Source organism: Apus apus, chromosome 11 (genome assembly GCF_020740795.1).
Source record: "Apus apus isolate bApuApu2 chromosome 11, bApuApu2.pri.cur, whole genome shotgun sequence".
In the NCBI taxonomy this organism is placed as follows: Eukaryota; Metazoa; Chordata; class Aves; order Apodiformes; family Apodidae; genus Apus; species Apus apus.
Genome location: NC_067292.1, coordinates 9,111,358 through 9,127,795, shown reverse-complemented (window position 1 = coordinate 9,127,795; position 16,438 = coordinate 9,111,358). Strand labels below are relative to the sequence as shown.

General features: G+C 42.4%; 1 protein-coding gene across 2 annotated transcripts; it reads right to left on the bottom strand.

Annotated features, from left to right (window-relative positions):
* Positions 1-612: 612 nt before the first annotated feature.
* Positions 613-15,822, bottom strand: CMTM3 (CKLF like MARVEL transmembrane domain containing 3). 2 transcript variants are annotated; one of them, XM_051629628.1, is made up of 5 exons: positions 15,584-15,822; positions 7,383-7,538; positions 5,413-5,508; positions 4,156-4,273; positions 613-2,553 (listed from the first exon to the last, which is right to left on the bottom strand). In XM_051629628.1, the coding sequence occupies exons 1-5, from the start codon at positions 15,692-15,694 to the stop codon at positions 2,525-2,527; spliced, it is 510 nt and encodes a 169-aa protein (XP_051485588.1). In that variant the 5' UTR covers positions 15,695-15,822; the 3' UTR covers positions 613-2,524. The 2 variants fall into 2 exon arrangements, with proteins under 2 accessions (XP_051485588.1, XP_051485589.1); XM_051629629.1 differs by having other exon boundaries at positions 7,383-7,495; positions 15,584-15,617.
* Between the last annotated feature and the right edge of the window lie 616 nt (positions 15,823-16,438).

Below are 16,438 nucleotides of genomic sequence, written 5' to 3'. Positions count from 1 at the left end.
TATATTAATAAAATACAGAAGTCTATTTCATTTCAATCATGGGAAGAGATCTTTTTAAATAAAGGCTGGAATCTTACACCAAGTGCTTGACCCTGGGAGCAAACTGCTTAGAAATAAATTAAATCATCAAATACTTGAATGCTAATAATGAAATTGTCTGGACAGGCGATTCATTGCATGCCTGCCAGAGTAGTCCTGAAGCAACTAATGAGCAATTTTGTTTGTCTCTTCTGTTTGTTTAGGAGTATCCCAGTATGAAAAAATTACTAGAAAACTTTACCAGATTTTAGATTATAGTATCTGTAAAACGTAAACCTAAAGCAGACTGTTGTTAACAATGTTATTAGATGCTAAGTAAGAGCACTGGATCTCTGATGTCTGCTAAATATGCTAAAACTAATTCTTGGTTTAATTCTTCTGTGCTTATGCACTGAAAATGAAGTTTCTCCTTGCAAGACAAAAGCATTCAGAGATTGGTCTCCAGTGCTGGCTCTGTGCTGTTACCCCTCCCCAGCACACCACGTGCTTCTGATGGGGTTTCTTGAAACACTCTTGCTGGTCAGAGGTAAGGCAGTAAAACCAGGTCTTAAAATAAGTAAAGACACCCAACACTTCCATTAAAAAAGGTTTAATCCAGCATGGTTTCTAAATACTAACCATGTACTAGTTTCCAGCTGTGACATGCAATACATTTTTAATTAAAAAAAAAAGTAGAAATACAAAACAATTGAATATAAAAATGAGCCCAGGTCCCCTGACATCCCATTTCATGCCAGTAAAATATGACAATAGAAAAGGAAGAAATATGGAATTTCATACCAGAAAAGCTCCAAAGAGCTCTGTTTCATAAAAGCAAAGATTATTTGTCACATTTGGAAGCAACCATGTGTTTTGCTTTTATTCAGTTTCTGGAAACAGGAGCTATAGGAGCTGCCTGCTGGACAACTCCAAATCTGGCCGGCACCTTCCCAAGCACCTGCTCGCTGTTAGGTTCTGTGTTCCTGCCCATCAGCAGCCAGCTGCTAGCAGGGAATTGGAACCCAAGCAGTAATTTAGTTCCAAAGGAAATCTGCCTTTATTGTTTTATCCCTGTTTTTAATTTACTCTGTTAGTACCATCTGCTCTCATTTTAATTACTTTTTAAGGCCACCTGTTTTGGTACTATATTAACTTGTAAAAAACACATACAGGTTTCTTTGGAATAGACCTGTCTGATGCCATATACAAGGAGCATGCCGTGCTTTTTCCAAGGAGTATGTGATTATAGGTGAACACAAGGTGAACACTATATTTCAAGGTAGGCTGTGCTACCCATGAAAACACCTTCTTGTAAATTCAGAAGGCTTTCCCCCCAGAATAGTAACTAGACCATGAGATGAATCATGTTCTGGTTGGGGGGGGGGGAACCCAAACCAGACAACACACCCGCAAAAAAGCGGTCTGGGAATATGAATTTCATTGCAGACATTCTTCAGTTTGGAGGTTGTTGTTTTTTGGGGCTTTTTTTTTGGGGTTTCACAGTGGGAAGGCTCTATTGCCCTCCTGGGGCCCAGATATCCTGAGTTTTACAGAAACAGTCTTCTGTTTTGCAAACCCAGTGGACAAAATCCAGTGCTGCTTCTCATGGGAGGAGCAGTGTTCACAACACAGAGCATGAGATCAGACAGTGACATCTTGCACACAAAAATTTGCAGGCTTCAATAGGCAGATAAAGTTGGATGGTATTTGGCAAGCCTTCCTTCCAGTATGTGCAAACATGTACAAGGGCTTCCAGGCAAGTGGAAGGGGTTGGTAAGATGATGACTCATCTGTCCTACCTCGTATCTGTGGTGAACCTGTAGAAGATGGGATGTGACCCCATCCAAGCAGCTTAAAAAAAAGTGATTGTGAATGTCTGATGAGCCAGTTACCCTGCAACACAGTTACACTTTGAGGTTCATTCTTGCTGGAGATTTCCAGTTCTCACCTTTTCTTGTTGCAAATATTTAGTAGATATAAATGTATTGAAACCAACATGTTAACTATCTATGCCTTCAGTGCTTGAGACAGTGGAATATTCAGACTTCATACAAAGAAAATATTGTTAGTTAATAAAGAAAAATAAAATAGAGGTATTCTGAACCTCTCTTCTTTGGCACAGTAAGAAGTAAAAAAGCTATAAGTATTAAATATTTGGAATTGAGAAAGCATATTAAAAGCTCCACTTCTATGCTTAAAATGCTGTGTTCCCGTTTACTCAGTACATTGTAGTGCTGAGTAAGGAGGGGTAATGGAGAACTGAGATGTGGTGTTTGGATACAGATGTCTATGGCAGGTTGAACTACTGTTCTGAAGGAGTGTCTAATGGCATTGAGAATAGTCTACTTTTCCACATCACTGCCATGTTTGTGCTTTGATGATTCCATAAACAGGTGGAAAGAGGATACCGAGGCTGAATAAGGGAGATATTTCAATTGACAGTGTATTCAGCAAAGAGGAAGGTGCTTGATCATCTTCCCTTCATACTTGGCTGGTGTTTGGTTCTTCAGTCTGAGTCAGAATCTGAGTCCTCATCTGGAATGTAAAATGAGGAACAACAGTGAAAATGAAAACTGGAAATCTTCATGACAGCTTTAGCTCTTGCTGGGAGAGAGATGCTGCTCTTCAGCAGGTGTCTGCTTCAAAGGATGTGGCAAATTTAGGAAAAGCCTTGTAAAATAACAGTTTTAACACAATGGAGCTTTAAATGGTGTTTCAGAGGACTTGAGAAATGCTGCTGAGAGGCACCTAGACCACTATAACAGATAACAGTTCAAATGAAGGCTGCAGGGATGATACTGTTAGCATGACCACCAAGAGGAAGTCTTGCTGAAGAGATGCTTCCTCTGCGAGAATACTGCCGTTTGCTGTGGGTCAGGGTTATGTGCTGCCAGTTAAACGTATCTGAAAACCAGAAGCTTTAAGACAAATCCCAAGAGGCCTACAGAGGTGCATCCTGCTCAAGCATGAGACTCAGCTTGTAAGGAGGCAAAGGATTTCTGGCCTGAGCAGTTGAAAGCCCCGTTATGAACATGAGTTTGGTGCTGGAGAAACACTGCTGCAGGGCAGAGCCCATTTTGTATGGTCAGATCATCAACACAAAGCTGTGACTGAATATTTTTAAGTTCATATATTTCTCCATCTCCAGGGAAATGAGATCTAATCTTTAGCCTAATTTCATACCTTCATCACCTGATCTTCTTTTTGAGGTCAGTTTGTGAGGATAAACAGTTTCCGGTGAGTCAGCTTCCTATGATCTGTTCCTTTAAGTCCTCTTTGTCTCTTTTTTTTTTAATCTAAAGCTTGAAAAACATTTAAGTCTACAAAAATACCTAGAAAAGTGTCAGCCTTTTAATATATTTTCTAGGATTCTGTAAACATCTTGGGTGGTTTTTTTGAGGGTTTTAGGGGATTTTGTTTCTGTGTGGTTTTTTTTTTTTTGAGGTTTTGGGATTTAAGTGTTGAACAGTCTTTTTTGTATGCATGGGTGCAAAGAGTAGTAGCACAGGGGCATGGTGCCTGGATTTGGGCTCCTGGGTACTGCAAAATAGCTACCCATGTCCTGACTTGAAATGGGTTTCACCTCTGAAAAGCAGGTCCCTCATTTTATCTTTGTCTAAGTGGATCTGATTTGAGGTAGACTGTACCCTTTTATATTAGAAACTTGGTAACAATCTTGTTAATTTTATGCTGTATGGATTGGATTTCAAGACCATTTGTCTACAGATGGTCAAAGCTTGAATCTGAATAAGAGGTAATGATGATAGAGATGATGAAGAGAAAAATGCTATTGGAAAAAGATAGATGCTTGTTTAATGATGGGAGGAAAAAGTCTGTGCTGCGCAGTAATTTCTATAGTTGGATTTGGAGCCTTTCAAAGTTAGATGGCAGAAAACTGAGAAACTTCTCATTCCTGGCTTGCTAGTTATCTTTATAAATCACTGAAATTCCAGTTCTTGTATTTTAAGACTAAGCAGCTTCATAATGCAGCATGGTTGTGGCATTTAAAACCAAGGTAGCCAAGAATAGAAACTGTTATTACTGAGTGAGTGTTCTTGCCTCCCCTGTAAAGGGTGAAATAGAGAATAAAATCTCATGTTACATGCTCATATAACCAAAGTGGGGAATTTTACCTACCTTCTGACTTTTGCCCTTGAGGGGAATCAGAACTACCTTGCTTGAGGAAAGTAACCAGGTCGTTGAAAGTTACGTAGAAATCAATAGCGTACACTATTGTGGCTATAAATCCAAACACCTAAAGTGGCAAAACAACACTATTTAACAACAGTTCATATCTTTCAGTGACCAACCAAAGTAACCCTAACTGACACAAGAAAAATTCTAACAGAAAACTTGGGTTTGAATTTTTTTTTTTCCTTGTTCCTTCCTAAGAAGGCCACATTGCTCTCACTCTGGGCACATTCTGAGCATTCTCCAGGAGAACATAACCTGCACCTCCACCATCCCAGGGCATCTCTTTGCCACCAAGAAATCACCTTGATTTCTCTGGAAATGCCTTTTTTACTGGTTTGCAAGGAGACATCTCTATTGCAGAGCGAAGTAGCTTGAGATAAAATTATTCTGGAGTTACCTATTTAGTGTTAAAGAAGCAGCAGTGTGACAAGAATAGACTGCTTTTCAGTCTCAGAAGTGAGGGTAAATGCTGTGTTGCATTGGTCCATGTCCAAACCAAGTGACAAAGATTAAAACAAGATAGTTTTGAAATTGCATATGCCTTGGGATGGCTTGGTAAGGGTTGCTGGCTAGCAGTACTGGGTTTTGTTCTTCCCTATCTTTTTAAATTATTATGCAAATTTTATTTATGTTGCATACATTATTGATGGCTACAGAATCAAGTTGCAGGTGGAAAGGCTGTATCTTATTTCTGAACGCAAAATGCTGATGATGAAGGCTCTCTCCTGGGCAGGCCATACACTGGAGGGTAAAATGACACTGCTTGTTTAAAGTCATCCAAGTAAAATTAAGCAGTGGAGTCAGGAGCTTGAAACTGCTTAATTTAGACCATCCTTAATAGTTACAGGTTTGATTTCTTTTTTATTATTATTATTCCCTCCAGTCAAGGATCTTGATGTTCTTTACAGGAACAGAGAAGTTTATCTTCCCTGTACACCCGGTGAAATCAAAAAGCAGAATAGGTGTCTTCCTGAAGCAGTGCAGTTAACATTATCAGCACTGTAAGGATGAAAAAAAAATTGATTCAAAACCTGTTTTTCTAAATAACTGACTATTTCTTCCTTGCTTTAGGCAAATACGATTTTCAGTGTATTGAAGAAGCTTCAACTACTTGCAGTGGGGTCAGCATCCAGTTGTTTCTTAAGTACATCCATACACAGTTCACCAAAATACCTAAGTGGAAAGCCCCCGTCTACTTACTCCTGCTGCTTTAGATGCTCCATCATTATATTTTGAGACAGCAGCAATTGAAATGGCGAAGTAAATAATGGCAGCAGTGACACACCGCAAGAAATCCTGTAAAATAAATGATGTTGCATTCTCAGATTAGTCATGTAATTCCAATGCACAAACTCCTCTAAAAATGATTTCTGAAATGACCATTAAAACTTTAATTGTTGTGTCATTGGATCTGCCTGACGTTGGACTGTGACAACAGCCTAGTATTTTGTAGCAAGTGAATTGTTCATCTGGCAATTTTTTTAAAATGCAAGACGACAGGAATCTTGGCATAAGCTTCTGCTCTTAGAGGTGTTGGTGTAAATCCTACTTTCAACATGAGTGTCTTCAGGTTGAGAAGGGCTGTCTTTCTCTGATGTTTAAGTTGGAGCACAGCAAGGGCTCCAATGGAAGTATCATTTGAATGGCCTTCAGAAGTCTTTCTCTTTAAGCAGAACTGCTGCTGTTCCAAAGGCTCCAGGGGAGTGTGCCTGTCCCCATGGGGAACAGGTGTGTGCTTCTTTCTACAGAGAAGCAGGCCTGTCTGTAGAAACTCCTCATTTAGAAACGGAATGCTTCTAGTGTTGGAAACTATGATTTATACTTGGTATGTAGACCTGTAACTCCAACAGCTAGCCTGAAGGGAATGTACTTGTTGCTGTCATTGAAATATGTACTCCTGTGGCTGAGGCTGTAGCTCTGCAGGGCAGGGGCCATATGCCCAATAATTGAAGCAGGGATGTGCTGGAGCACCAAGTGTCTCTGAACTGTATATTAAATAAAGAACTGTGATTCCTAGGGCATGTGTAAATCATGTGAGCTGGAATAATGGATCTTGACCTCTGTTCACAATTAGGTCTTCTGCCTTTTTGGAAAAGATGGGTGAATAAGATACTGTCTCAAAACACAAATCCTACAAGAAATTTGACTCTTCTGAAGTCAGGACGAGGTCAGTTAGATACAGGCTGTGGCTAGAGTATATTATGTTAATGGCCATAGTAAACATACAAGTGATTTTTTGGCCATAGTTCTGGAATCAGATGCATATAGAAAATGGGAAAATGGTGGAACTGAGATTACAATCTGAAAGCCATGAACACTGTAATAGTCAAAAGTCCCTACTGTTATTTTATCCACCGATGGCCTTCCTAATGTGTTTTGAGCTCATTAAGAGCTCTTAAATTCAGATCTCACTGTCACAGAACAATAGAATGGTTTGGGTTGGAAGGGACCTATGATGAGCTATTGCCAGACTGTACCGAAAGAGAATCCAGACCGATTGGATTAGCATTTTTTGAAACTATTTGTACTGCTAGACAAATGTTCCATTTAGAACGAATGTTTGAAGCAACAGAGCCATCCAGTGGCCAGTGTGCAGCCATCACCTGCCACCGCCAACCCGACAACTCCCCGATGAAAAAGCAGCCAGTGGTTTCCTTGGTGTGAATGAGCATCTGCCAGCAAGCGTTGCAGGGCTTCCCCCCTTAACAAAAGTAGTTGTCAGTTTGTTTGCATGCAAGGATGACTCTGTGTCTAACTGCACTTAACCGAAGAATGTTAAGACATTTTAGTGAAGTGTATGCATTACTGTATAGCATGCCTCAGTTTCCCCGTTTGTAAGGGTGACAATACTTATGAAGGAGACCCCAGCAGTGGTCAGACTTAGGCGGGTGCTGCCTGCTTCTGAAGATCTGGCCCTGTTCCATTTGCCTGGAATCAGGCATGAATTCTGTGCTTTAAGGAAACCACGCTTTGTGTCAGCACCAAGAAAGCTATAACTTGCAGTATAGCTTAAAGATTGCTTGGGGACCTTTTGAACGAGAGGCAATATGGACAAGTTTCTAATAGGGGGTTAAGTTGTTAACAGTCAGCCTAAACTCCTATAGAGTCCCTTTTATTCAAGTTATGCTGTATAATTAAATGTATGTGTTTATATTGTACATTTCACTTACCGTCAAAGGCCAGTAGAATCCTTTAAACTTCTCATTAAGTTTGAAGGCATAGGCAAAAAAAAGAAACAGTGCCAGCAGAAACTCTAGGAGTGGTGCCATCATGAAAGAGGCAGCTAGAGATGCAATAAAGCAGATAAAGATGATAAATGACAGCACCTAGAGTAAAGGGAAAACACTAGTTATTTGCATGGAACAGCAGAGCCTCTGGCAGATGAGAAGCTTTAAAGCTTTATTCTCCCTGCATAATTCTGTCAGTGCTGCTGGTGATGGCATATCTTGCTTCCTGCTTTTTCTTTTTTTCTTAGGCCAAATGCATTTTCTTGTTTAGCATGGAATAAATCTAAAGTATTGGCATCTATTTCAGTGTGTGTGAAATTGGCTTTCCAGAGAGCTCAGTGGTTTTGCACCTCTCTGAGTCAGTAATGTGTTCTGGACTTTAAACAGTTCTGACAACATAATTCTGAAAATGGAGTGGAGCATTGCCAAGCAAACAGAGCTTTAAGCTTTCAGCTGTGACAGTTCTCATTTGAAATCTAAATCATTGCTCAGATAGCCCAAAGTAACCCAGCATTTATAATCTTCACAGACTTGAAAGAAAAATATTTGCTGTTGATGGACAGAAAAGAGCTGAGAATTAATTATTCTATGATTTCTGCAAACCTCTAGTTCTGGTTTTCCAGTGTAGACAACTGTTTTAAAGAGCAATAGGATAGATAACTCACATAGACTTATTTTATCTCTATGATGTTTCCTAACTTTACAAAATAATAAAAATGGCATGTGTTTTCCCATTCAATTAAAATAAGTTCAGAATATAGCTTATGGCTCAAATCAAAAGTTTCACAATGGGAATATAGCTAAAGAAAATGCATTTTTCACATAAACTAGATAGTGCCAAAGTGCTGTGCGACACTTCTGGACTTTCAGCTCCTGTATTTGGATGTGAAAGGGGGAGGTGAGGGAACTACAGAGTAACTTAATAAAATTTTCAAATTATATACTGGGAGTTAGTCACCTCCAAGAAGAGGCTCCTGCCCTGTGTCTCCACTGCCTTGTGTGGTAACTGGTTGCTGTTTTCTTCAAATTAACTTAAATTTAAAAAGTAGCCAGCATGCTGAATAAAACAGTTTCTTCAAGTGTAAGTATTATGTGCTAGTTCACCCCTGAGCTGTTTTATTCAGCCTTTCCTCTTGGAGACAAATCTCTGTCATAGCAAAGCTCAGAGATGCTTTTGGTCAACACAGCAGTACTGTCTGAGTGTTACAAGGTTTTTTCAGACTTCTAAATTGGGATACTGACATGCTCACTCATATAATACTAAAAATAGATGTATTATTTTCCCCCAGATGGCTTGTCTGAAAGCAGATGTGGCTTCTTGAAAAGTGTCAGTGCATGGACTGTGATGATCAATACATTTGCCTCATTAAATTTTTGATCTGTGGGTTTTTTTGCCTTGCTGCTATGATGTGTTCCTGGGAAACACCTCTAACTGAAAAAAAATCATTACTGTACTTGAAAGATAAGGCTGCTATCATTAATTATTAATTAATAATTGCTCCTGTGAGAGGTTGGTCTGCCCTCAAATACATGTATCAAAAAAGCCTGTTTGGGTCTAGGGGGCTACTAAGCAGTTAAATCCTGTTGAAATAATTTAATTAACAAGCCTTTATTCTAAGGCTTGTTTGGTTGGTTGTGGTTTGTTGGTTTTGTTTTTGTTTTTTGGGGTGGGGGGGTTGGAAAGCAGTCAGTTCTTGACCAGGATGATAATAACTGGAGTAAATTGTTTTGATCCGTTAGGACTGGGTGGTGAAGTTTGAGAGGATGTGACATTTTTAGTAAGATACTATATTTATCTTAAAATGCCTATGCATTGTTCTTGTTCCATTGGGTTGTTAGAAACTGATCTAGTATAATATATGGAGTTCACTTTTGCATTGAGGCCTGTTACCTGACAATATTTGCCCTATTTCATGTTATTTATCCTAGTGTTATTTGCTTATTGCTTACATAGCATCTTTGCAGGTTTTTTTCTAGAGTTTTCCTATAGCAAAGGGAACTCATTCAATATATCTTATCCTTAATGGGGTATTTTATTTCTGTGGATAAAAAGTGATATGTATGGTTTGAAGAGAAGTGGATATAACTTGAAAACTGCTAAGGGAGAACTTCTTCCCTTCCTGTCATGAAGCAGAGGGAGATGTGTTCAGTGTGGGTCCCACCAACCAATCCCCTTTCAATACCAGAACATTAGACCTGAAATAAACTTGGTAGATGTCTTATGAAAGAATTCAATACAGTGTTAAATATTTCCTCCTAGTACAGCAGAGGCAAATTTCGGTTATGCAAGTCGATGATGCACAGTAGAGATCACTTTGATCTCTATTGTGTTTGATACAGTAACTCCTGTGTTCTGTCTGCCTTTACACAGAGTGAAAGTTTTCCTCTGAGAAGCATCAACTGTTAGCTGAAGTGAAGGGCCTCTGTGTGCTCTTAAGATCAGCCTTTTGGTAATTTGTGTAACTTAAGGTTCCCACTGCTTTCCCCTCATGCTGATGGCCCTGGGCAGGTCTGTGTGATTTGAAATGCAGTGATTGAGACCCTGCTGTGACCTGGTTCAGGATGCAAACAAAAACTTAACGTGGCCAGAGTACACCAACGGGGTCCTGCTCCAGTGTGCTGGTGTGGTGCACATTCCTGCTTTGGGTGCAAGGCAAGTTGCTTAAGAGACAAAAGGATCAGTCTGAGCATTTCAGCTTTCTAATGCAGTCCTATCTGGAGAAGCTGGCATCTGGGGAAATCTTAGTTGTCCACTTTAAAATCCAGTTAACAGGCCACTTGCTCAACCAAACCCCTCGGTTATTGGTAGGATCACAGCAGTCTCCTGTTCAGCCCTGATGACCAGTGATTGTACTCTTGCCATCACCACCACCTTGAATGGTGGGCTGGAGTCCTGCCCCTCCTAGCTCTCCAGTCCTGACTCTACTTGTCAGTATCCTGTTGTGCATGGAAAGTGAATGTCAAGGCCACATTAAAAAGCAAACCAACCCTGATTTGCAAAAAGTCTCTTGATTTCAAGGGGTTATTGATTATCATAGTAAAAGGGAAAGAATATGACATGAAATGTGATAACTGTTCTCCAACATCATTCCTCATTTTAGAGGTATTCAGAGCCTGAAATAGTGCAAAGAACATTTTATGTGAAACACATTCCTAAAAAATAGAGGACCAGATTTTGAGAATGAAGGTTTGAAAGTTGATATTTCTAAATGCTACCATCTTCATTGTGGCAAGGCTGGAAGTGGAGGCAGGGAGACATTAGAAAGGACAGAAGACACAAAAGGAAGGAGATGCCTGAAGGCTCTGTAAGGCAACAGTTAACATGCTACAGCTGTCCTTTGGTTTTGTTTGTCTGCCTGGTGGCAACAGTTGCAGCCCTGATGGGGACTTTCATGCCAGATATATTACATAACTTGGGGACAGCCCTATGTGATACAGGAGCCCACAGGGCTGCTGGCTTTTGACAATATTTCCCACTTCTCTTTGTTTAGAGCTCATTTCCCCTTCTGATGAGTGGAGCAATATTGGATATTACCTATTACTACATTTTATGAATTATAAAAGTGAGTAGGTATCTTGTTACCTTATCTGACCATTTAATCGGAGTGCTACTAACTGAAGCATTTGATGTCATATAAAAATTTGGCAATTTAAAAAACTTCCATCTCCTCCCACAATACAAGCATTGATGTAACAGTCTGTACCCAGAAATAATGAACACATACTTACTTTTCCAGAGTCTTTGAGAAAAACATCTGGCAAACTGGAAGTTGCTCTAAAAATTACAAATTCAAAAGCAACCTTCAGAACATAGCCTGACTCCTCTAAAGACTATCAAACAATCCACTGCACATCACTCTCGTTTCACACCTTTTTTCCTGAAGCTGCATCTTTAAAAGTGATTGCAGAGAAAGATCAAGCAATTTCTACCAGCTCTGTGTCTAAGCTAAAAAAAAAAATTAAAAAGCCAGAGAGGAAGTTTGTGATGTAGTTAGTTGCAAGTTCATTTCTAGCACTTTCAAACTCAGGAAGTACGGCTGCCTCAGGAAGAAAAAAAAAAAAAAAAAAAAAAGTGTTTTATCCATTTGTACCCAGGGGGTTTCTTCTTCCTTTGGGATTACATCCTCAGCATTGATAGCAGCCAGGAGTCCAAGCAGTTCCTGCACTGCTGCTGAAAGGTTAGTGTGATTGTTGCCAGCTTCAGCGTGGCAGAGTACTTGGAGGCAGAAAACTCTAGTGCAGCAAAGAACAGAGCAGAATCCTCTCATAGTCTTTTAAAATAAAAAATCCTGGCAAAACAACAACAAAACAAAACAAACAAAAAAACCCCAACCAACTCTTGACTCTTCAGCACCATTTTTTGGTGGAAATGGGAATGTACGTAACAGAGAAAGAACAAATACATATTACTTTTTCCTTTCTTAAAGAAACTTCTTTGGTATTGTGTTTCCAAAAGTAATTTTCTCCCATGTAATTATTATTACTATGTTGCTGGGCTTCTTAAACCGGCCAGGTATTGTGAAGTTCTGTTACCATATATAACCAGCTTGCGACTGAAGGTGTTAAAAAGAGTTAGTTGCAATGGTTAGCAGCACTGTGCTCCTTCAGGGAGGAGGACAGCTGAAGTGCTGAGGTCATGGCAGGGCGTGAAGGCGTTTGTCTTGCCCGTGCAGGGAGAACAGCCCCTCTGCAGCCCGTGGGTGGGGATGATGCAGGTGCCAGGAAGCAGCTGGATCACAGCAGGATACCCAGGCTACCACACACACCCTGGTGCCCTCTGCTTGTTCCCCTCCCCCCCCCCCGAAAATAACAGGTTGGCTTAAACAGTTGTAAAGAGTCTGGCAGTGATCTCTTTTGGACAAGAGTGCATTTTGTTATTCATTGGCAGAAACAAAGTATATTGCTTAGTGATCTCTGCTATTCAGTTACTTCTTCTCCATTGAACTTGTCATGGAGGTGAAGGTACTGGTTTCCCCAGAAATAGCTACAAGCGTTGCCTTCTGGCTGCAGACCCGGAGAAAGGCACAGGGGTCTTCTTTGAAGGAGGCTTTACACAGAGCAGCTGAAGTTTCAGTTATGAAGGTCAGTTCAGAGAAGACTGAAAAGAGAGGACAAAGACAGGAAAAGAGGAGAAAAACAAGCACAATGATGTCTACATCCTTCATGTCACCACAGAGGTGACTGCACCTTATACAGGACAACTTTACATATTCTTACTATATTTTTATTTAAAAACATTGTAGTGCCACCACATACTGGCTTTGGGGGGACTAAGGAGATGCCATCTAAAGTAATGACCAGGACAAACACAGAAGCTTGACTGAAATTGATGGGATGAGCAGCAGAATGTGTAAATGTGGATTTTGCCTGGATACACTCTGGTGGCAAGTATGAGAATGGCTGTTAAATGGTTCCAACACAGGACAGAGGGAATGGAAAAATGCATCTCTTGAGAGGAGAAAAGAGCATGGATGAGATGCTGACCTTCAAGATAACAACTTGAGTATTTAGGAAAAGTAAGTAGCTTAAGACAAGAAGAGTGTTAAAATACACAGAAGAAATAATGGCATGGGAAGACAATGGAGAAAAAAAAAAAGGAACCTGGCAGATAAAGAATGGTGATAGAAAGTGGAGGAGCAAGACAGTGAAAATAAATAGGATCAGGAGAGACTGCAAACCATATACATGTACTTGGTGTTACTGCTTCTTTGTGACTGCATAGCAATCCCAGGTGAAATAAAAAATGAATAAGGCAGGAAGATCAAAAGGAAAAGGAGTGGGGGGATGACTTCCTTCTCTGAGTTAAATTTGAGATTATAATGACGCTTCTAGCAGCAATCAGCTTCATCACCAGCCTAACTTGTTCTGGAGGGAGCACTGGAGTGCCCAGACCTGACAGCTCACAGAGCAGTTTAGATGCCAACATGAAAATTAGACCTGAACATCGTGAAGATCCACACTCACTTCATGTGTGTAAATGTTACTTTTAAAAAGCAGCTCTAGCAGTTTCCTTCCGTCTGAGCACAGCTCTCCTTGCCAGCAGTGCTGAGCTCCCATGCTCCCACTGCCTGGAAAACCTTCACTAGGACACCCAGAGCTGCACTCCTGGCACCAGAGCTGCCGGCTGCCTCCAGCAGTGCAGGTGAGGGAACAGGCTGGGGGAATGTGGCAGTCATCTTCATTTACAAAGCCTGAGTCCATGACAGCTGAACTGATCATTTGCCAGCCACTGCTACTGGGCAAAACAAGCCTTTTTAATGAGGTTACTTCCACCAAGTACACAACCAGCATAAGTCACTGGGCTGAGGGAATTTGCTGAAGCAAACTCCAGTTCCCTTTCTGCCACAGACTGAAAAAGAGAAGTATAGGCATCTAGCCCAGCCAAGATACATTTGCAAGTTGCTGCTTTGCTTTGGTGGTGATATATTTTTCAGTGTACGGTGGTTTGCTTTTTGAATGTTGAAAAACCTGACTTGGCATTTCTTGCAGCTGAACAGAGAACTTCTGATGTACCTGCAGAGATGCCGGTATTTGCATGACTTTAAAGACAGAGAAATAAAGCTCATTTCTCATGACTGTGGAATAATGTTACAGAAGTATTCAGTAACAATGAGAACCCCATTTTGTTTCTGAACAAAAGACACTATTCAAAAACTGTATGCTATGAATTTTACATACATTTATGCAGAACCAAACTCCACCCTATATTATTACTGTACTGTGTCAAAGAGGAAAAATCAAACATCCAAGACAAGAAATACAAAGTTAAAGATGAAACACAGATTTAAACTTTGATAGATTTAACTTGGACTCATCTTCAGTTATTTGGCACCACATTTCTCTAATTGTATACAGACTGGATTTATTCTGGGACCTGTGTTGTGTTCAAGGATTTATTCTGGCAAAGCTGAGACAAATGGAGAGAAACTACTGCTGCCTCCTCTCTGCCAGGAAACGACATCCTAAGCATGCGGGCCAGCCTGCAAGGAGCACACAGAAAGTTTTGCTGCAGCTTCAGCAGATGGGATTTTAGAGCTGCTTTCAGCCAGCCAAAGCCTCAGGAAGCCCCAAGTGGCCTTAAAAAGGAAAAAACCCTGTTTTGTCAAGACAGAGCAGTTTTTATTACTCCAAGGAGGCATAATGAGTACTGCTCTATGACAACAAAAGGGGTGAGTCTGATCCCATGACCAAAACAATATTCCTCAAATATGTAATCATTCAGAGATGTTAAAAAGCCAGGCTCTCTGCAAGTCATAATTTACTGGCTGTAAGCTTGTATAGGAAATTCCAGTATATGTTATAGTATGTCACAAAACCATGTACCAAAGGAGCAAAATTAGTTGGGCTTTGGTTTCTTCTAAATGTGTGGTTTTGTAAACTACAGATGCTGTAACTGGTGGGAAATACCTGGAATTTTTACAGCATTTTTGGTGGAGCTGATACAGCCTGTGGCCTGCTGCTGTCCAGCCCCATGTTCCCCACTGCAGAAGTTATCCTGATCTGAATGAATGGGTTTTCGTCTCAAAGCCAGCCCCACATCTCCTGGCTGTTCCCCTCACTGTCTGTCACAGGGGCAGTGCCCACTTGCCCCACAAACTCAGGGCTGGTAGAGCTCAGCTGGCCAGGGAGCCTCCCCCGTGGCACCAGGAGATCACGCAAATCTCATCAGTCCTGGTCACTGGATTCATACTGCACAGAGGCTAAAATGAAATCAAAGCCATTTAAAACTGAAAAGGGGCTCCTGCTAAAGGGGGACACGTTTAAGGCACTGGAAGCTTAACGAGACAGTTATTTCGGTTTCCTGAGGTGCTCTGCCTGAACACAATCCGCTGGAGTGTTGCCCGGTGCCGGGAAGGCTGCTCCCCCTCCCCTCGGCGCCCCTCGCGCTGCAGCAGCACAGCCGCTCAGGGGCTGTTCAGCTCAGGAACGGGGTGAGCCGCCCCCATTCGCAGCTGCCCCGCTCTCCGGAGGCAGCCGGCGCGGTTCGGGGGGACAGGCCCGGAGCCCCCGGCCCGTCCAGGAGCTCTGCCCCGGCTCTCCCTGGGCCGGAGGGCTGCGGTCCGGCCCCCGCCGCCCCAAAACCCGCCCGCGCCCGGGGGTCTGCTCGCTTCGCGCCCGCCGCCCGGGGCTGCCGCTGCCCTTACCGACTCGGCGAGGAGGAGCTGGCCCTTGCGGGAGCCCAGGAACTCCCGGGAGGGCAGGACCGAGCGCAGCCCGGCCGGCGCGGCGGCCCCCGCGGCCTCGGGCTCCTCCATGGCTGCCAGCGGCTCCGGCGGCCGCGGATGGCGGGGAGCGCGGGGGTGGGTTCTTGGGTTTTTTTTTTCCTTTGAAGGAGGGAAGCGGAAATCGTGACACTGCGGAAACGTGAAAAAAAGTTTCAGCATCCCTAAATCTGAGAGGGGGTGTCCGAGCGCTCGGGGCGGCCCCAGGGGCGGGGGGCTCCGCCGGCTGCCCCTGCCGCTGGCAGGGGTTCCGCGGGGAGCCGGGGCTGCTCGGCCGGGAGAAACGGAGGCTGAGGAGACCTCCTCGCTCTCTGCAACTGCCTGCAAGGAGGTTGTAGCGAGATGGGGTCGGTCTCTTCTCCCCAGTGACGAGCGGTAGGACGAGAGGAAATGGCCTCAAGTTGTGCCAGGGGAGGTTTAGACTGGATATTTGGAAAAATTTCTTCACTGAAAAGGTTGTCAGGCACTGGAACAAGTTGCCCAGGAACGTGGTGGAGTCACCATCCCTGAAGGTATTTAAAAGGCAGATGTGGTGCTTAGGGACATAGTTTAGTGGTGGACTTTGAAGTGCTGTGTTAATGGTTGGACCTGATAACCCTAAAGGTCTTTTCGCAACGTGTGCCCACTGTGTGTTCACTTTTGTCTGTTGCCCTGTATCAGCCCTGAAATTCTTCCATCACAGGCATGCTTGCTCTTCAGTTTGGACAATCAGACTCTCAGCCACATGATGCTGCATTTCACCACTGGCTTCCCGAGTGCAGGAGCACCCACAGCAGC

What these genes read in the sequence shown, in the direction of transcription:
- CMTM3 (XM_051629628.1), bottom strand. Translation starts at nt 15,694, where the DNA reads ATGGAGGAGCCCGAGGCCGCGGGGGCCGCCGCGCCGGCCGGGCTGCGC. An exon ending in GAGCATCTAAAGCAGCAGGA is followed by an intron (nt 4,274 to 5,412) that starts GTAAGTAGACGG and finishes TTGCCACTTTAG; the next exon opens with GTGTTTGGATTTATAGCCAC. An exon ending in TCAAGGGCAAAAGTCAGAAG is followed by an intron (nt 2,554 to 4,155) that starts GTAGGTAAAATT and finishes TTTACATTCCAG; the next exon opens with ATGAGGACTCAGATTCTGAC.